The sequence below is a fragment of the Lampetra planeri genome, chromosome 8 (genome assembly GCF_965212315.1).
Source record: "Lampetra planeri chromosome 8, kcLamPlan1.2.h2, whole genome shotgun sequence".
Lineage (NCBI taxonomy): Eukaryota > Metazoa > Chordata > Hyperoartia > Petromyzontiformes > Petromyzontidae > Lampetra > Lampetra planeri.
Window position 1 is genome coordinate 8,669,160 of NC_136114.1, and position 22,418 is coordinate 8,691,577.

At 39.6% G+C, this 22,418-nt stretch overlaps 1 protein-coding gene across 2 annotated transcripts in view; it reads left to right on the forward strand.

The window, feature by feature from the left end:
• Window positions 1–21,090, forward strand: part of KCNQ1 (potassium voltage-gated channel subfamily Q member 1) — a 70,073-nt gene extending 48,983 nt beyond the window's left edge. For both annotated transcript variants that reach the window (XM_078596898.1, XM_078596899.1), the window contains exons 13-17: window positions 6,128–6,203; window positions 9,067–9,161; window positions 10,374–10,414; window positions 10,629–10,690; window positions 17,832–21,090. In XM_078596898.1, coding sequence (XP_078453024.1) covers window positions 6,128–6,203; window positions 9,067–9,161; window positions 10,374–10,414; window positions 10,629–10,690; window positions 17,832–18,005 — 448 coding nt within the window. In that variant the 3' untranslated portion in view covers window positions 18,006–21,090. The remainder of the gene's footprint in view (window positions 1–6,127; window positions 6,204–9,066; window positions 9,162–10,373; window positions 10,415–10,628; window positions 10,691–17,831) is intronic.
• Window positions 21,091–22,418: the final 1,328 nt, after the last annotated feature.

The following is a 22,418-nucleotide window of genomic DNA, read 5'->3' on the forward strand; positions in this document are numbered from 1 at the left end:
ACTTTTCTTGGATTTATTATGCACAAAAAATTTGTGCATTATTATTCATACAATTAATCGGACAATTCGTGTTGAAAGTTAAAATTCCACTTTTAAAAAAAATCCCTCATTAAAATGTTTGGACTTTTCAAAAATTCTGGTTTATAATTATTAGTTTACATAAACGTTTGTTGTACTTGTTTGTCAAACATTTTTGGTAGTAACACAACAAATATAAACCAGAAAAACCTAATCGTGTACTGTAACTAGATTTATAATATTCTCATTACATACGTGGTGGATTTGGAAGGCCACCATCCAGCAATGACGGTGATTATTACATATTTGCAGCAGATCTATTTTACGTGTTTTTTTTCTTTAAAAATCCCATGTTTCACCGAGATGATGTTTATTGTTTCATATGAGATCTATTGTTACTTAGATTTGTAATTGCTACGATATAACAGTGGCTTCTTGGTAAAATCGATGCATGTTTATGTTATGTGGAACTGAATTTATAGGGTGTACTTTTTAAGTTAGTGTCCCAGCAGTGAACCTGACTTGTTTTTTTTTCTTTTGGACGTAAAAACATCAGGCTTATCGTGATGAATGCAGACAGATAAGACCATCCCAGGCCATTGGCCAAATTCAATGTCAGCATCCCACAATCTGATATCTCTAAAGACAAACAACACTGCAGGCAATTAGGTGAAGAAAATGGCCCTTGTATAGTTCAGTGCAATCATAAACAATTATGAGCAAAATGAAAATAAAGAATACAAAAAAATCTGAAAATGTATCTCAAGCCTAATCTCTCTTTATTAGCCGATGTCTACATTTTTATATTTGTGTTGTAATTTTCTGCAGAAGCAGTCCAATCAAAAAAAATGCCTTTGTTTTGGAATTTATTTCCAAGTAATTTTTTTTTTAACTGCCTTAAGTTAAGCTTGTACTCCTACTGCTAAAGACCATACAATGAAAACAGTCTCCTTTAGGGTTAAACGCTGCCTCTGTGGTGCCACACAATGGCATTTAGTGAGTGTTTTTTGGGGTTTACGACGTCGTCGTGAGCAATCGAGGCTGAACTGGAGAGAGCAAGTCGGGCATGGGTCATTAAAAAAAATACCCTTAGGTGTGGTCAGTCTGGATCAGTTGCCTTTTATAAACTGCTGTTTGGGTGTATCAGACGATGGTTTGTTTGTGTAGCTTGGGCGGGTGTGTGGGGTGGCCTTAAGTTACCCAGGTGTGTGCTGGAAAGAAAAGCAGAATAACACGCTTGTTTGGTAGCATTTTTCACTTACAAAACAACCGTTATTTGGTAAAGAGTTCAACTGATGGGGGGCAGGTGGGGGGGGGGAGCCTTGTGGCATTTAAAAATTTGCTTGAATTTTCCAATTTTCAACTTTATTGTTCATTTTAAAAGTTAATACACAAATAAATGTTTTGTTGACATCAGACATTTACAGTGACTATACGGGACGTGTGCATTCGGGGTTTTGTCGGGGAGCGGTGCCACAGTGATCAGATAATGCGCTGCTGTCGTGGTTGCGCAAGTTAATTTCCTGCCAATGGTATTTGGAATCTAAAACTGGCCTGGGCCTCCGCCAGGTCAAATCAGCATAAAATACATAACTTTTATGGTGTGTGGACACCAACACTGGGGAGACAAAGTTGGCTGAGCTGGGGCATGGTGGTTATGACCATACCACCTCCCTGTGTGCTTGTGCTGGTCTATATAATAGATGCCCTTCTAGGAAGACTTGGAAAAGTATTTTTTTGTGTCCACAATATGAGGTTTTTTGGGTTAGATCGCGTAAATATAAAAGCGTCGTTAAACCCACCACTACACGACACAGCCAATTCGTAAGGTTTGTCACGTTAACTAAATATGCCAATTCGTGACTAGTACAGCACACTGGTGGTTTAGAGAGTAAACCCACAGAATTTACAATTCAAGTACGACGTTTCGCCAGTAATTACAATTAGCATTATCAGGCAAAAGTGACATTTATATTTACGTGATCTAACCTAAAAAACGCTATTATGGATATTGTTCGCGAAAGCCTATGTGTTAAACTTGTTTTTTGTCTTTGCTAATACGCTACACCTTTTTGTGACATTGTAGTAGTCCGTTGACGAAATATAGCGCTGCATTTATTGTACCCATGTTAAAATAAACCAATTATCCCTGCTACATTTTGCAATTGTCAGACCACTGTGGGCAAGAAAAGGGTAAGTGAAGTGGAACAGCTGACTGTGTGGGTGACTTGGCATTGAGGAGCTTTGGTCCTACTGTGGGTAACTTGGCAGAGAAAGCCATTCACTCGGGACGATTTGGCTGGTTATGCTTTGACGTGCCTCAAGACAAAAGGAAATTCTTATATCAGACATTGATTCGGTGGACAGGAGAGGCTGCCTACAATGTGACCTTCAATACATTGTTTGTGAATATACTTTTTTACTTTATTCCATAGCAGGGCTGTACCATAGGAATGTGTTGTTTACAACATACAACTGTATGTGGGTTTATGCGAGATTACTTTTTATTCGATGTCGATCTCTTCATATACATTTTATTTTCTAAGAAAATAAGGGAATTTCTGCACGTGATTTTGACTTGTGATAAGCTTTCTGAGAAAATGCCCACGAAAAACCTGAGTTGCATTGCGTAGTAAGTGTTAATACTTTTATGAAGAACTTTCATTGCACAGAGTGACGGGGAGCTGCAAAGTTTTGCAAGTATTTTGTTATAGCTGCTCTACGTTTGTTGTAATGTGCACTGCACACATTGAAGGTGTAATTAACACCTACATAGAATTATGTAATTTAACACTTTATTAAGTCGTCTTCATCGTTTATACACTTGCGTTACTGAAGTAAAATAAATGACTACATCTTTATATTTCGGTGGTGAGCAAATATACAATCGGTGTCTTTGTATTAGCGATATGAACTGCACTGTGGTGTAACTAAGTTGTCCAGATAATCCCTTATCACATAAGATGTGTTAACCTCCTCCGTTTCATATCAGCAACCAGCAATGAGCACCACATCCCATTTGGCCCAATGGATATTTCTGAAGGCCCGGGTCTCAGTTTACATTTCTTGTATGTTTGTATCACAATAATTATAATTATTGTACAGCTCTGTGTCAGTCCACAGTGATCAGTGCAAATCGGTGTGAAGATGGAGACAGAACCAGTTCAGATATCAATAACTGATGTTGACTTTGGCCAGGGATCAAACTCGCATTGCTAGGTTCATAGCGCAGTGTGCAAACTCCTGTACCACCATTCTACCCAGTTTATGTGTAATTTGTACAGTTGCGTATTTTGGATATTTAACAAATATGTTATATGATAAGCGAATAACATATTCCTTAAAAGTGTGTCTTCGTGTTGAAACAGGAAAGCAATGCAGTAAACATGAACTCTTTCCGCCTGAGCGTCTCATAGCAAGCGAGTCACCCCGTGTTAAAGGGACGCCTGATGCAGATTAAGATTAGACCCTATGTCAGAAGAAAGAAAGCTAAAAACGTTGGGTATATGTCAGCGAGCCGCTTTTGCCTTTGATTACAGCATCGCTTAAGACAGGAGCTCTTTTCAAAGGGGGGGGACCCTGATGTGCTTTGTCTGGAATCCAAGCCGTTGCTCTCAGCCGCCAGAACCCACCGTTTTGCGTCTGATCCTTCCCGTGCCATAGCGCGGGACACGAGACAGAGCCGTGTGTGCTGCTCGGGCTGCTTGTGCCGCAGCGTGCGTCTGGTTTTGCGACGGGTTGCGAGCAGAGGTGTTTCGCTTGAAAGACAACGACCGCTGGGAATCTCTCCCTTTCTCTCTCTCTCCGTGAGCTCATCTCGTCGCGTTGACGCGGACTCTTCTCGTGCTCGCGAGCATCCTGCGCTCGTCTGGGACGAGATTCAGCGATGCTTGTGATTCATTGCGCGGTTTTAATCTATAACTTCATTTTTATCCATTACCACATTCACTGTAAGACACAGGAATGCATTCAAATTGTTTTAAATAAAGAACACCGTTCGCTTTATGAAAGGCAATATGCATCGTAGACATATTATTGTTATTTACTGTCATCTTTTAGCTTTTTAAAAACTTTTCAACTCTTTGAGGGTAGAGTGGTCGCGATAAAAAAGTATAATAAATCCTCCAAAGTTGCAGAGCAAACCATTCCACTCCCAACATCAGCCTCCAATGCACCCCCGCCCCCACCCCCTCAGGGTTTAAGCTGTGGCTGGGTATGAGTTACGAAGAGATACATAGCCAGAGATGGGTATCAGGCGGCAGACTGATAAGCTGTAAGTGAAATTGCTGAGTGAATAGACCTGGTGGCGACAAAGTAATTGGAAATGTCGACAGAGGTTGGGCAAAACGTATTGCTCTCCTTTGGTGCCGTCCGATTTTGGACAGCAAAAATAACCTTTCTATGCACTGAAGCTCTTTTATTGCTGCATCTTGAGACGTGCAATTACTATACAGTATGCGGACCAGAGGTGTATAGTAACAACAAATCCCTGCATAAAACATTGAAGATAAAGGTCATTGCTTTTTTTGGTTACAGCCTGACGACAACACCATTGGATGAAGCGGTGGTGCAGTAGATAACACCTACGTGACTTTACCGAAAAAACCTAAGAATATGCCTTGCAGTCACGAAAGCTTCAAATCTAGAATTACTACCCTCTACGGGGAGGAATTTCACCTATATTGAATTTTTTACCTACGTGACTTTACCGAAAAAAACCTAAGAAGATAACACACTGTTACAAACCCAGGAATCCTGAATGTGATTCCCGTCCATGACTAACATCAGTAGCGAGTGATATCCTACACAAGCCTGTGGAGACCAGCATAGTTGAAGTGTGGTCGAAATAGCCGCCATAACCGTTAAAGCTTGGGGAGGCGTTGATCCAACCTGGGATTGACAAAGAACTGTAATTATTTGGATTGTTTTTTTTACTATACGGCATAGAACAAAAATATTTTTTTTATAAAATGCAGTGTGTTTTTGTTTTGCACCATTAGTTTGCTGGCACGTGTACATGTATAGCAGTTTTCAATACACTGCTGGGTGATGGCCTCCCCACGCTGTGCGGTCGTGGAGATTATTTGAACGCCCTGGTCAGTGGCAGTCAGCGACGGCGGGAAGCATAGACTTGGTTGCATAGAAGTACAGCACAACAAAAGATTTTGCTGCAGCACTGCCTTCTGATGCGCACCACATAACTTAGCCTATAATACCTGTTATGCATGGCGGTCGCCCATCCAAGCACTAACCGGGCATAGTCACCTGAAATTTGATGAGAGTGGGCACATTCGATGCGTTTTGGTGAGAGGGAACATTAGTGCATTTAGAGTTGAGTGTGTTTGGATGTTTTCTGGTTAGTCAAACACTCTTGGTATCTTTCGATTTAAAGCTTTCGTGACTGCAGGGATTCATCTTCTTGGTTCTTTTGGTAAAGTCACGTAGAAGGGAAATAATAAAATAATAAAAATAAAACATTAAAATAATTCTCACGACGTTTTGGCCACAACGCAAGCAGCCGTCCTCAGGTGAAGAACAGGTCTGTCGGGAAGACAGCGTCTGAATGAAAAGAACAGGTCTGTCGGGAAGACAGCGTCTGAATGGTTTTTCATTCAGACGCTGTCTTCCCGACAGACCTGTTCTTCACCTGAGGACGGCTGCTTGCGTTGTGGCCGAAACGTCGTGAGAATTATTTTTATCATGTTTTATTTTTATTATTTTATTATTTCCCTTCTACGTGACTTTACCGAAAGAACCAAGAAGACTCTTGGTATCGTTTGATAGGTGCAAATGGGTACTCCCTGGGTCCCACTGCTGTAGCCGTCTGCTGTGCGGTAAGTTGGTATACACAGTACAACTTTTGTCTACCCTGATTACGTTTCCCTTTCGTTGAGTGAGTTTTAACATTCGTACAGCTGATGGTGTCTGTAGACAATGTAAGGAATAGAAACCTTATGCTTTCTATTTATATTCCACATTGTCTTATTGGTTTCCAGGTTTACGTGAAGGACTTCAGGTGGCAGTCCTTTGTTTATTCGTGAGCGTTTAAAACTCCGTTTATTTTTCTTTGGGTTATTGTTTTCTAACAATACGCATTGTTTTTTTGTAGGTTGACAGAATCCCACAAGATTGCCATAAGGGTTATTCGAAGAATGCAGTATTTTGTAGCAAGGAGTAAATTTCAGGTGAGTTAAGCACAAAAACACATACACATTTTAAAACAAATCCAATGTGTATCTGTGATTCCCCAATTGTCAATGATGAAATAAACGTTATGCTGCATTCTCTGGATTATAAGATGCTCTGGAAAGTAAGATGCAACCCAACATTCGTACAAATCTGGTCACACACAAACACAGCTACCGGATTATAAGACTCTTCTCCCAACTTTTGCAATCAAATACAGGGGAGCGGGGTGTCGTAATCTGGAGAATAGGACTACACATTTAGAACATTAAATAATTAGATAGTGTAAAACTTCTGGCTTTGTATACGGACTTGGATGGGTTTTAACCATGTAAACCTTAAACAAACAAACACACATATGATCCCACAAAAATCCAGATGGTCCGATTGCGATTTCTCCCTTGTTGTGCAAAGAGTCTCCACCCCTGCGTCTCGCTACAAACCTACACATATCATCCACACCATCACCGCTCTACTCATCGCCAGCATCTCACTAAAGAGTCGCTACGCTCGCATATACACCGAATATAGATTACGTGCATTGAATGATGAGTTATAAGATTGTATTTGTACATGTTTTTTATGGTTTCACATCATCTCTGCAGCCACTAGAGGTGCTAATATTCGCCCAATAAAATATTTTTTTATATCTCAAATCAAATCGAGATCCCAAATTATGACAGCTATCAAGAAAGGGGTGAATTCTTCCACGAAAAATGTATAGCTTGTATTAATAATATTTACATACTTAAAACAACGTATGATTAATGTGCATAACGCTCACATTTTTATTAAAAATTTGATAGGAAAGCATTCTTTTTTTTATTTCAAACTGAAAAAAAACTGTTTGCGCACGTGTGTGTTAGCGTGTGCACACACATCAGGGTCATGAGCATTGTGGCTGTATAAATAAGATAAAACATGAATTCTGTAAGAGCATGTAATGGAAATAACTCTGTGGGGTCAATTCTGGGAACGTACACAAGTGCTTGTATTCCCACTGTGCTGGGCATATTAAAATGCATCCATGTAATGCATAGGAAATGCATTGTCTCACTGCTCGGAGTGCATGTGTTACGTATTATAAACGTTTGCATTTTTGTAAATCCACTGCTGGATGACGGCCTGCACACCACGTACCTCTTGGGAGACATTTTTCCATGCTTCACCGCGCTGATCGGTGTGGGTTGTTGAATACTAGAAGCACAGAAGTACAGTACAACATATTATTGGGTCTTTCGGTAAAGTCACGTAGATAGGTTCAAAGAAAATAATAGAAAATAACAGAAAACGACGACGTTTTATTTTCCTGAAGACGACCACTTGCGTTGCGATCGAAACGTCGTAATTTTCTGTTATTTTTTTATTATTTTCTTTGAACCTATCTACGTGACTTTACCGAAAGACCCAAAAATATTAATTCCTGCAGTCACGAAAGCTTTAAGTACAGAAAAAACAATATGTTTGTGCACTCCTCTGCTGCCCACCATATAGTCTTTGCAGCCTATTTAAAGTTGTTGTGCATAATGGTCACACATCCAAGTACTATACAGACTCAAATCTGCTTAGGTTCTGAGATGTGCTGTGATCAGGAACATGTATTGGTGATATTCTCAATGGTACCCAATGAGCAAAATCTGTAATGCTCATAGAAAAGTGAATAAAGCCAATAAACTAGTGACAAATTCTGGTTTCAGGCCTTTAAATTCACCTTCACTTTGCATATGGGCTATACCCTCCAGCAACCAAGCGACTATAATGCAGAATATCTCAGTATGGAGTACTAAAACATGACTGGCTAATGTGTTTATCATTGGAATGCTGCCACCGTGTAAAGGTTTGCACACTTGACTCGCATACCAGAGGTTCACAGGTCTGATCTCCCGGCACGGCAGTTAAAACAATGGGCGGGTTTCTTGAATTCTAGATTTTAAGTTTTCGTAACTGCAAGGATCCATACTCTTTGTTGCTTTCAGTAAAGTCACATAGGTAAAAAAGAAAAGAAAAAGAAAATAAATAAATAAAAGCCTATTAAATCACGACGTTTCGATTGCAACACAAGCAATCATCTGATGATTGCTTGTGTTGCAAATTTTATTTCTATTTTTATCTCTTATTTTTATTTTATTATATTTTTTACCTACGTGACTTTACCGAAAGAACCAAAGAGTATGGTTTTATTGAACCCACCTATCTCACTCTGCTTATGGCAGCAGTATAAATAAGTGCATTACCATTAGTCGATAGACGGATCACGTGTGGTGGGGTAAAGTGAGGGTACTCGCACCTTCCAAGACGTTTGGCCAACGTGGAACAGTAGGCCAAGGTTCACTCTCTCTCGCTCTGTCTCTTAGAGATCCCTCCAGTGGGGAGATGTACTATCAGCGGCATGGACAAGCACTTTCAGGGTTGCACCTTTACCAGTGTTTCTCGTTGAGCAGGGCTTGTGTGTTTTGTCGTGGTGATTGGGGGGGAGTGTTGTGTGTTGGGGCTGTTGATACTGTTCTTTCGATTGTGCCTGTGGCTATACCCGTGTATCGAATGTGCAATTTTATTGAGGGACTGTGTTCACTTGGTGTGGTCTGGGACCGTTTTGTTTTTCTGCCTTTCCCCAGCTTGCAGTTAGTGTCGAAAAATCGGCATGCATTTATGTACTTTTGCAATTTGGCCTTGTATATTTTATGTTTATTCATTTACTTATTTTTCGTGACTTGCCTACCTTTTCTCTATTATGCACTCCTATCGTTGTTTGTTGTTGTAACTTGCTGACCCACCCCCACTGGACATCTGTGACACAGAGCTTCATAGCTCATCAGATTCCTCCTCCAGTGTTAAACAGAGATACCGATTCTGATATTGCAGCAAGCCAAGAAGCCCTACGACGTGAGGGACGTGATAGAGCAGTACTCGCAAGGACATGTCAATATGATGGTGCGAATCAAAGAGCTGCAGCGCAGGTCAAGCTCAACTCCCCCCACACACACACTCCTCACTCCCCTCCCCGCCCCCCCTGTTTATTAAACGTTCAAGTACCTGTTCACTTTCAGGTTTAACTAAGCTTTGATTTGGATCGCTGAGTTTCAGTTCCCATTAACTTTTCGATGACCCAGCCTCCAAATAGTATTTTTTTTCAATGTCTCAGTTTTTTTTCTCTTTTATTGCCATTTGAGCTTTGATTAAAGGCCTTGTTTTCTTCTTTATTTTGTTTAAGCTACTTATACACAATTTCAGTTCAATTATTTGTACGCACCATTTACAATTGTAACAAGCTTTTCGTTTTCCATGGTTTTTTCCCAGTGATACTTCTCGTGTGACTTCCTTGTGCCTCTCGCTTGTCACAGCGATGACTTATGTTGGGTGCCAGCCCTTTAATCAAATCCTTCATCTGAGCAGTCACATTCGGCATAAAATAATCCTATTTAACTTTTTTTTTTGCTTTTAACTCGTACTATTTTACACGTCCATTCCTGTGTATGAAATAAAATGGCAATAAAAAAGTTTACGGCAAATAATTATTTATCGTAACCTAAAAGGTTTTGGTTTGAGTTAACATTGAACTGCTTGCACAAGTAGCCAACATTAATTCATTATTATTCGGCCTTTAATAACCAATCAATTAATGGATTTAAATTAATACACGGATCTAACTGTGCGTGTGCAAATTTGTTATTTTAGATTGGTGTATTTCGTATGTAATCAGGTTATGTGACCCCTGCAGCCACTAGAGGCATTACAATAACCACAAATTGTAACAAATAAAACATAAAAAAGTCATTTATTAATAGATTCCCAATCCCGAATTGTGAAAACGCATTGCATCACGAGGGTGCAGGTGAGGTGAATCGATTCAGGCCGAGTAATTATGTTGCATGGGGCCTTGCACAAACAAATGGCCATGTTTTTTGTCTAATTTAATTGCATTCTATTCCATCGCTGCTTTTCGTCCATGCAGTGACATATTCGTGCCTTTGTGGTATCACACTAAAAAGTCCTAACCAAACTGAGGTGAATGCTAAAAGGAAAACAGCATTGTTAACTAAAATTCAACAAACGTGTTGTATATTTTCAATTAAATCTTCCACTTTGTCTGTGTTAGTATGTGATAATATGTATAATGTAAATGTTTTTTTTATTTTTTGCTAAACCACCCTTCCGGCCTTCCCCCACAGGCTGGATCACTCACTGGGTAAACCCAACATGTTTCTGTCAGGCAAGTCAATATTTTATTACCGACAAAGGCTATTAACAAAACAGACGTGTGAATATACAGACAGTTTTGGTATAACGTTGCTTTTTTTTAAAGAAAAATGTTTTTTTACAACTGCATAATTCCAATGCCAAAAAGGACTTGGTTAACGATGCATGCTTAAAAAGGCCTCTTGGCCAAGTGACGGGATTTTTTTGTTTTATATGTTTATAAACAGAGAAGGGGAAAGATCGAAGCAAATACACCATTGGAGCAAGGCTGGACAGAGTGGAAGAGAAGGTATATTTTTTTACAATTGTTCCTTCATGGAATGATCTCTTCAAAAATCGTTGACATTTAAGAAGACGCGCACACATGTTTTTCAAAAAGATGTTTTTAAAATGCATGCGCCTATTTAGAAATGCTGCGTGTTGTGCAGTGGACTTTTCGAGAGAGAAAAAAATGTAATTGAGATGGATGTTGAAATGTTTTGAAAACGTACTTAGAAACGTACGTGGTTAAATACACTGCTGTGAGTACTACGTATGAAAAAAGTGACCTGTTTGACCTCATGGACAACAGTACAGTATGTATGTTCTTAGTGAGTAACCGTAAAATACTCAACACATTTGTCAACAACCCTGTGTATGGCCTTCAAATTAAAAGTAAATAATAGGTGACGTTTTGACCAATTTGGTCACGAACCATAACGCACAGACGGCACGGTTATCGATGGCTGTGTTGAGTTTTTTGTTATTAGTGTTTGTTATTTTTGTTATTAGTGTTTGTGCGCCACTTCAAACGCAGTATCACTACATAATTTATATAAAGACCAGCGCAGCGAATATAAGGGTGGTGTGGCCATAGCGTGCCCAGTCGCAATAATACACAAGGACACATACATGGAAGTATATACCTACATATGCAGGTACAAAATGGTCACAGACTTGCCCACATACTGTAAAAGTGACGGCTTCCATGTAGACATTGAAAGTGAACTTTCATCAACGATTAGCACGGTTGCCTATGTACGGTGTGAAAGAAGTTTAGCATACATACAACGATGCACCTGTGGAATGTGTGTTTTGCACACAAATGAAACTAATGGTCTGATGTGTTATCGCGATATTTACACCTCATATTTAATGTATTAAAGGGTACGTGTGGCAAACAGATGTGTATTTAAATAAGCGGGTAAGTTTAACCTATAATACCAACCAGTAAGCATCACTTGATATCTAATATCACCAGGGCACCTGCTGAGGTGTTAAATTAATTAACACGTGACTTTGAAGCGTTTGTGATATGGCCCAGAGGTCAAAGCAGTCAGCCGGTAATGCTAAGACCTGGGTTCTAATCCAGGCAACTATCTGTGATTGAGCAAGTATCTCTGGGGACGGCTGTGTGGTGCAGAAGTTAGACCGAAAGAATAGCCTGGGTCAGGTTCCCAACATGAGTACTGTGTGGAGTTTATATGCTCTTCCCTTGTTCTGCGTGATTTTCTTTCAGGTTCTCTGGTTTCTTCCCATAGTTAAAAAAATACAGTGGAACTGGTATTGGCCTAAACATCTGAATACTAAAATAGTGCTTGAAAATTACTCAATTGGAATTGCACACAGCCACCATCACCGCTTTGTCTGAAAACTTGGAAGGATGCTTCTGAAACAGTCTTGAGACTCGGTGAACTTTTCCTGGGTAAACACACGGTACAATCTCAAGCGTAGTGAGTTGATGTTATCGTCTCAATCATGATTGACAGCATACAAAAAACATCTTGTTAAACTTGGTTTTTAAATCGATTTGGCTAAATTCCAGCTCTGAGAATTAAAGAAAATATATATTTCATCACTATGCAACAAACATTTCGCTATAGCAGGTTTTATGAAAAAGTGTGGGTTAAAGAGGCCTGCTTTAACGGCTCTCAGAAGAAGTTCTCTGATATCTCCTTCCAAAGGCCGTTCTCTACCAAGGCGGCGGATGCACTGCTCTGCAAGAGTTTCCAATGGACCTTTATCTCACGGCATGACGCTTATGACACAGTGAGGATAAAATTGTGCAAAACAGTCTGATAGACATGTTTAAAGACAAATCTTTATGCTTGCAGAATAACGACAAGAGATTAATTAAAAACAAAACATGGAAATGTATGTTTTATATAAAACCTCGTGTATCCTCTTACACGGTCGAACATGACATTTGGAAAGAGCTTCCCCTTGTATATTTTGCTTCGAAATATCAGCAAACGCTTTCCTATTAAAAGTGTGAAATGAAAAAAGTCGCCAGTGGAGATGATTTGCCTTTTCAGCATTTTGTGAAAAAGTGTTCGCGGCCAGGAAAACGTGGTCTCTGTGGAGAGGTCGGCTTGCGCCATTAACTCTGCCAGCCCTGGAGAGGTGTTATTTATTTTATTTGTAAGCAAGATTGAACAAGTAGAACGAACGTGCTGATAGTGTGAAGGGGTGGCGGGAGCGAGGGGGTGAGGGACTGGGGGTGCAGTATCTGTCAGTCAGGCCGGCCTCAGTTGGCATTGTGCGGCAGGCAAACAGCCGGTCGTGACAAATGTGGAGTCTCAAAAGGCGAGTGCTGAAGAGTTGAAATCAGACACCGTGGTTCTGCATGCGAGTCTCCTTGCGAGTGCACGCGCCCTTTAATTCCCCCGGTTGCCCCCTTAAGGGCCACCGCCGCCACAAGGCAGCGTGTGCTACAGCAGCTGACCACATCCAAACACAAGCGGTGCTGCCACAACACGTATGCCTGTAATAATTGCACGATCATAATTCAAATTCATATTCACCTTGCGGTAAGCAGCTGACGATACATTTTGCTTCTTTTTTTTAGTGTATATCATCCAACCCGCTTTGTTCTGAGGAATATTTTGCTTCACGTTCGTGATAATATAATGGGAGTAGGTCGTGAGAAATTGGCCAATGTTGCCAGTTAAAAAACAGTAATGCTTAATAATGTTTTTATTTCGTGCCAAATCAAGGGACATTCAAAATAAAAGTCATCTGTAGAGGCCTTCTCGCACAGCTCCGTCAACATGTCTTTCCCTTCCCACATTTAACTATTCTAATCCAATCAGTGCTGTACAGGCAGACCTTTACATTTTTTTCTTCTGAAAACATATGTTCCTTGCCAAATTTCCCTTGTTTTATTTTTAGGGCAAATAAAATAAAAAAAAATGACGGTCAAACACTTAAATATGTGGAAACACTGCTCACACCAACTTTGCAGATTGGCTGTATTTGTTTGGCAGGGAGCAGCGGAGCAGTGGTTATGTGCAACTGCAAGCTATGAACCCAGTGACTTAAGTTCGATTCCCAGCCATGGCTTACATCAATGGCAAGTGATATCTGAAGGAGTCCTAAGCACCCCCCCCCCCTTCACCAACCCACAATGATTAATGTGATGGAGCATGGTCAAACAACCCTTACGTCTAACAAAGTGGGGACGCCTTCATCCAGCAGTGGATTGACAAAGCAACTTAAAAATTATAATGTTCACATACATTCTCTTTATATTTCATTTTACACAGGGAGGTTGATAAAAAAAAGTCTAAATATTCACTCTTCTGAAACCCCCATTCAGTTTTTACACACTACTGTGTTTTTTGTAAATTAGTTTTTATTCTTGGCAGCACATCGTATCACGAGTGAAGAGGGCATGCAGCGTGCTCTGCAGTAGAACCACTTGAACAAGCCCACCACGGCCACGTGCCATGCGTTGGCTTGTGTCATAGTACAACCGTTCGTGTGTTGAGGGATAAACCGGCACGGGAGTGAGAAGCTGCAAAGCAAACGGGGCCTCCCTTAAAGAGACGACAGCAGCCACTAGCGGACCTTGTCCTGTGACAAAGGACAGAGACTTGAAGCTTTCGTGACTGCAAGGATTCATATTCTTATGTTTTTTCGGTAAAGTCACGTAGGTAAAAAATTAAAATTAATAAAAGTAAAATAAAAAAAATCACGACGTTTCGGAGGCAACACAAGCTTCCGTCTTTAGGTGGGGTTGTCGGAAAAAACCTAAGAATAAAAACGGACAGAGACACGATTGAGATTGTACGCTGCACCTCCCTAGGTTTTTGTGTTCTTCCATGCACGTCTTTGTCAGCCTTATGGGTTGTTTTTGAAGGCCTTGCAGGTGGCATACTTTCACCAGTTGTGGGCATTTTCGGAATTTGCAGCTGTTATTTGGGTGTGTTGGTCGTGGCACGTGTAATTGAAACAAGCAGCTGTCCATGTGTCGCTGCTTCATGCATAGCAAGCTCTAAATTCTTGTAACGAGATGAGTCCAATCTCAGTGAAGCTAATGTAGGCAGTCACTGTTGAACCAGGTCTTACCAATGTTTATCTTTAGCAATTGCCGCATTTTAATGAAACTGACATGGCTGTGAAGATTATAATGTTCATATATTTAATGACAAAGTCTTCATGATGCAATGTGTTGTGCTTGAAAGATCAACAATATAAAAATGGCATGAAAAATATATATTTTTAAATGGCATAACCACCTCAACATATTTGAACACTGGTTAAATTTGGCGAACATTGCACCATTTTAATACGTAATTTAGGGAACATCATGATGAGATAGTCAATGACACTATCTTATCATGATATAGTTTATTTGATCAGATTATAAATGTAGGCCTTGGCTGCATTGCGCTTGTATGGAACCACGCGCAGTTGTGTTGGCACATGCAGAGGTAAACTGAAAAGGGCAAATTATTTTGGTGGGCATGATGATGGTGATGATTATTATGGGCAGGGTGTGTCTTCTCCATCAAACTGGCAGCCAGGCTCAGAACGTCAAATTTTCTTTCTCACTCCGCAATCACTATCGCCCACTAGAATTGTTGATACAAATGTGGCTAGGTGCCTCGGGCGTCAAGGCAATGAGATGCTGGGTTGGAATCTGAATAGTCTCCCTTGATTAAACGACGTTTACAGTTTCGTGAGTTGATGGTCTCAGGATGGTCAGAAATGACCGTGTAAAAAAAAACAATAAATTAAATAATTTCCTGCTAAAACTGGAGAAATTCCAGTTCTGATAATTAAATAAATATCACTTTCCTATCATGTGACAAACATTTCTCTGTGGTAAGGTATGTGAAAGTGAATCCACTACTTTGTGAATGTAAAAAGTCACTTGAAGGGATCTCAGTAATATTTTTTTCGTGACAGCTCTTGCGGCATGCCATTATTTAACACACGGGATGATGCACTTTCCTGTGAGGTTTCCAAACAGATACTTCGCCTCATGATATGTCAACGATGGCACATTTGGGATTAAACTGGAAAAAGTAAAAAAAAAGAATGAATAAAGAATTGGCAAAGGCAAATCTTTACTTATTTTTTTTTGGAAGGCCGCCTTGCCTGGCCATGTGGATGGATGACGGATGGGTTTGCTGGCACCGGCTCCTACAGGAGTGAAATTCCACACCAGGCTCTGTAGAAATACGCTCCTTGGCTACAGACATCGCTCCTCTGCAGCCTTACCTCAAACTTTGTGATTTCGGCACTGCGATTTTTAAATCCGTGAATTCGGTCCTATTGTACCAATGCACAAAATATGATCACATTTGCATAACAATATTGGTCATTCACATATCACGTATACTGTTTCTGTTATCCCATTTCACCATGCATTTGTTTCGGTGGTTAGCGGAGTTGGCGGTTTTCGTGTCAAGGAGTTGGCTGTTAGCGTTGAATGGGGGGGGGGGGGCGGGCACGTGTGGATGGATGGAAAATAAATAAATGTATAATTTTGATTGAAGAGGCATGAATTTTGAGCCAAAGTTTTACTTTGGCACAATAGCATGAAAACCAAATCCTGCCGTTGAAACAGTGCTCACGTAATCGTTCAAACTCCGATTCGTTAATGTGGACCATGGCACTGAATTCCCGCTAAAGTGGATGTTGAGTAAGTAACCTAAAAAAAAACAGTTTCTTTGTTTTGAGTCTATGCCATCATCACTCTGCCGAAGATTGAAAAGGAAAATCGCGTGCACCACTTCTCCTTATGATGGAAATGTTCCCGAGTTGGATTAATACTTCATCAGATTTCACACTTTGCACAGTGGAGTACATACATTTCCACAAATACACGTGGGATGCAAACAAAATCAATTCCCTCAAAGCTCTTTTTGATATGTAACAAAAACACATTTGAATTATGTTAGTTTAATCATACTCTGTTAACCAAATTGAGATAACTATATTTAGTTTGCTGGCTGTTTATACATGACTTTAAGTATAACATATAGTGAAATATTTACCATTCCATTTCTTTTTACGATTAATAATGATTCGTTTTTGGTAGAGTGCCCTTCATGCCAGGACATCTGAGAATTCCTTGCATGTGATTAAATATTTAATTAAAGAACGTGATAAAAGACATGAGGTTAAAAACCAAAAATACCCTATCTTCTTTTTTTAGAGAGTATTGTTTTGTATTGGGTAATTAATAATACAAATGTACTCGGACTGTAACAATACAAACTGTGATGCAGCCTCAATTTCTAAAGCAGGAAAACTTGGTAATAGAGATTTGAGTTCAATTCCTGCCAAGGTCTACTCATTCCGTTATTTTCACAGAAGTTGGAAAACATGCACGTCATGTTAAATACAGTATTGCCTCTATGCATAATTGTTTTCGTATGAAATATATGAGTATATGTGCACACCTCAGTGTTATTCATGTTGTGGCATTTGCTCCTTTTTATTACACGCTTTCTATTAACTCGATCTGTCTGTTATTGTTGTCGTTGTATCCTCAAATCTTGTAACTCAATTTTAACCCACTTCCCAATGTGATATCGACTGCAAACTTGGTATACTTATGTCATACTGATGACAATACTATATTCTATCATAAAAAATATTTTTAAACAATCTTTTTTATATGTTATGTTTCGGCTTGGGTCTAATTGTCCACAGTAAGCTCACGTTGGCTGTAAATGACCACGGTCCCTTACGTTATGGTAAGCTTCAGGGCCACTTCTTGGAGTCGTGGAGTTCTTCCATTACCAGTAGGGTACATTTTATTAAAGCGTGTTTTTTAAATGTACACATGTAGCGATGAAACGACCAGCGAGCAAATAACAATGTTGCATATTCATGTAAATTCAAAGTGATCTCAAAATATTTATATGGAGTTTAAAAAAAAAAAGAAATACACATTTTAATCTTGACTTTCAACGAAGCATTGAGCAGGGGTCTCCTAGAAATGGGCTAGCAAAGCAAGAAAAGGCTTAATGCAAAGGGAGTGCTCCCTTTCATCGCTGGCATCTGCTCCAGCTCCCAGCCAACTGATAAAAGCTTCAGTTTTACGGGATGGAGAGGAGATGAAAAAAGAGTGGCCCGGCTCGCGAGCTCCGCCGGTGGCTTTACCCGCTTGAGCTTACTTTGTCCGCGGTTGCCGCCCCCCCCTCTCGCTGCAGGTCGTACGCATGGATCAGAAGCTGGACACCATCCTGGCATTGCTGAGAGGGCTGAGCGACGAGGGAGGCCCACAGCTGCGGCCGGTCCACGTGCAAGTGTCGCCCGAGCCACTGGCACTTGCGCCGTCCCCCTCAAGCACCCACATACCATTCAGCCAACAGCACAGCTGTTAAGAAGCCACCCCACCCCACCACCCTCAAAGTTCCTTTCCTACCACAGGGACCAACTGGGCCACATTTTTTCCTCCTGTTGTGTGATCCTCTCTTCATACTCTAAGGTTTTTTCGGTAAAGTCACGTAGGTAAAAAAAAAATTTAATTAAAATTAATAAAAGTAAAATGAAAATCATGACGTTTCAGAGGCAACACAAGCTTCCGTCTTCAGGTGGAACCGTCACAGCATGGAAGCTTGTGTTGCCTCCGAAACGTCGTTATTTTTATTTTACTTTTATAAATTTTAATTAATATTTGTATTTTTTACCTACGTGACTTTACCGAAAAAACCTAAGAGTATGAATCCTTGCAGTCACGAAAGCTTCAAATCTAGAATTGATCCTCTCTTCGTCTTTGTTTCCTAAACGAATTTACACGCTGTGTTGTGGCGCAGCAACGTAGGAGGAGTTCGAGTCGCGGCGCAAGGTCATGACATTAGACAGTGACGAAAACATCAATGATTCCACTCGTGATTGTCCCCCCATCCTTGTCGTGTTACGCGTGGTAAGAGTAGCTCCGAGTATGCACATGTGTGTGTGAATGTTCATATGTATGAATGTCTACGAGTCTGTTCATGTGTGTGAATGTTCACATGTATGAATGTCTACGAGTCTGTTCATATGTATGAATGTCTACGAGTCTGTTCATGTGTGTGAATGTTCTACGAGCGTGACTCTGCATAGACGAGCGTGAGCAATATTGTACAAAGCATTCTGCGTGGGGAAAAAAAAACACGTTTTGCTATTTCATGAATGAATGTCACAAGTAGGTATGCAACTATGAATAGCGTTGAAATCTGGTTGTCTTGGTTACGCAGTAAATTGTACTTCATAGTCACAGTCATTAAAATACAATTTGCATGATTATTATTACCCTAGGCCAAAATGCGTGCTTCTATATGACCTTGCCCACCTGCCAAACGTAGTCATTGATATAGCGATTAGCACTGTGCCTTAAATATGATGTAAAATAAAATATCCTGGCAGACATAATAATTCTTGGTTTTTTTTGCCAGAGTACAGTGCATGGCCCCCAATTTGCATGCAGAAATGATTCCATGCTGTTGACTAAATGCACTACAGTATTTTGCATCCTCACCACTATTTATTTGTCAATGACTGTTAACAGGAACGCTAACACTTTTTCTAAATGTTTCTGGTCATAAAGACTGAATGGCGAGATGATGAATTACTTGTTATGAGCAGGTGGCTAGGATTTGTACAAATCAATGCTACATTTTTAAAGAGTGCACTGGCTTAATTGACTTATTTTTAAGAGCTTTATGTAACTCTGAACTGCCTTGTAAAAATGAGTGCCTTGTAAATAACACTGGTCAACAAAAAAAACATTTTTTTCTGGCCTGGACTTTTGCAGCTGTTTTAGACTAATTTCAGGGTGCTGATTCCAAATCTGATCTCAGATTTACTCAATCACATCATTTTTATGCTATCGGCATACCCCATTTTCATTGATTTTACCCGAAATTAACTCTGTCACTTATGATTGCAAGTTGTTGCGAGTCAGTGACTGCTTTAGTGCTAAAATATTGTGCTGTATTTTTAGGATAGTGTGTTTATAATATCGTTTTATATAGATATCCACATTTATTTAATATTTTTCTTCTGCAGTTTTTATTGAAAATGCAATATTTGATATCTCAAAAATCTGATGTGGTAGACAAAAACTGATGCCAGATTTGGAATCAGCACCCGAAAATTACCTAAAACCCGTTGGAATACCTTATGCCCGAAAAAGTGTTGACCAGTGTAATCAGTGAATTCTGCTTTGGAATGAGCTTGTATTTCTTGACGGTTAATACGAAGTTCAATGCAAAACACTATTTACTATTCGCGTAAGTTAAGGTACTGAATGGCAGTGACATAAAGCGAAGGCGGGGCATTTGTTGGATACAAGGTTTAACAACCAACATTAAAATATTACCATCATACTTATACAGCACGTAGACACTATATAGTAATGATAGTGTTCATTTAAAGAACAAACTGAATTCTATCGACCCTGAATGCAAGATATTATAACTGTTATTGTATTCTCTGGATTATAAGGTGGCGGGGGTCGTGCGTTTTATTATCTGGTAGGAGTTTGTGTGACGATTTTTTTTACTTAATTTAAAATTTTCTACAAATTTGTTTTGTGTCTTACTTTCCGGAGCATCTTATAAGTTGGAGAATATGGTGATTGCCCATTGCATTGTTGATAGAAATATATAATTTTACTCGTAATTAATTATCCAACGATATAACAAATGCAAAAGTTGATTTTAAATGTCAGTGGTTTAAAGGGCTTATTTTAGTTTTTGTTTAATGTCATTTACGATTAAGTGTTAAAAGTGCCTTATATGATCGGTAAAAAACGAAGTTGTTTTGTTATGTCATGTGCACCTAAGCAGCGTTGTGGCATTATCTGTCAGCAAAAACTTGCAATATGATTGTTGGGTTATTATATGGATCACATCATTTCACAGTTGGAGATATATGCATTCAAATATACATATTGTTTTGGATCATTGTGTCCACAATCAGTGTCCTCAACGCAGAATCAAATCAACAACCAAAAAAATCACCCGATGTTATCGCTTAACTCCAAAGATGTGTTTCCCGGTTGTACGGCATGTTGTTCAGCATGTTTGTCCGATGTGGAGCGACACTGAATATTCAGTTCTTGAAAAAGCTGCCAGCACGTGGTGGAGTGAAACGTCAGGAAGCATGCCAATAGTGTGGTACAACTCGAAAACACATCGTATATCTGTGCAGCACAACTGAAAACGTACGCACCAATGCTAACGTTAACAAGTGTCCTAATGTTTTGTGTTTGTAAGTATAGGGTAGTTTGGAGCAGACGTTTGTAAGTATAGGGTAGTTTTTGAGAAAATGTGTTTATATTTGAACCATTCTAGTATTGCATGCTGACGTTCTTCACAATACATGACTAATGGAATAACAGACCGATACATTTTTAAATACAGTACCTTTGCCTCTGATCCATCATCTTGACTGCTGTTAAATTATTAAAGTTATTGAAACGTATTGCACCATTGTAATGTTTGTTATTGTTGTATTTTTGGAGTTGATGTAATTATCACATATATCGTTTAAATTGCAGCGCAATGATGAGTTAAATATCTCAATGCAGGGAGGATTTTCCTGAAAAAGTATTGAGAATCAGTGACATTTTCCTGAGAAAAGAAAGTGCATTCATCATAAAAACGTATGGGGAATAAGCTGTACGAATTTCACATTGTTGTCTGGACACATTCAATGGTCTAATGCCCATTGATAATTATGCTGCACCAGGGTTTAATAGGCCACATCCAACCTGCCGGCTTTACAGATGGCTAACGTGTATTTTCAAGATAATTGATCTGTTAATTCCTGGACTTAAAGCTTTCGTGACTGCAGGACTTCATAGTCTTGGGTCTTTCGGTAAAGTCACGTAGATAAGTTCAAATAAAATAACAAAAAACTACGATGTTTCGATCGCAACACAAGCAATCGTCATCAGGAGAAAAAAAAATAGCTCTTGATGACGATTGCTTGTGTCGCGATCGAAACGTAGTTTTTTTTTATTTTTTGTTATTTTCTTTGAACCTATCTACGTGACTTTACCGAAAGACCCAAGAATATGATCTGTCTATTATTTAATGTATTTATTAAATGGACCATAATTGCCGATTTGAGAAATAAGCATTTACAATACAGAATGTAGTTGGAATTAAATTGTTGCTTCCAAAAAAAATGCCGAACAGTTTGTTTCTTAACACGGCTCCATCAGCCAACATATTACTTAACTTGTTTTTTTTCTTTTTCAGCATCATTTAAATGCCCTTTTTATAGCAGCAAATTTAAAAAAATATCATGTTTCAACAAAGAATAATGGTTGAGTAGCCCCTTTGGATGACAAAGGACAGTGCAAAAGGGAACACAATCGCAAGTGTGTCTTTTCAGCCTAACAGGGGAGCTGGTCTCGTACACAATAGGCAGCATTCATCCAGTCAGCCAGGATTTAACAGGGAAGGCTTTATCTCAGGCTATCTGCACAGACGCTAGAAATCTGCGGAAATGCCCCGATGCCTAGCTTTCAATTGTACGAACGTAGACTCTACTCCATAAAGCAATAACATGATTGATTTTATGGAGTAAGTTCAGAAATTTAAAGTCAAAGTGACTTCCTGCTCAAACGAGCGTTAATGGCAGTGCTTATCTCTCGTTTACAGGCCTGAGCCAGTTGTGAACATGTCACGCTCTTATGGCGCAGGCGAGTCTCTCCATCGAGAGTCTCGCGTTTCCCCGCAAAGTGGTGACCTACCTTTATCGACCACTGAAGGATGATGGGCTCTGTCAACCCCGAACCAACC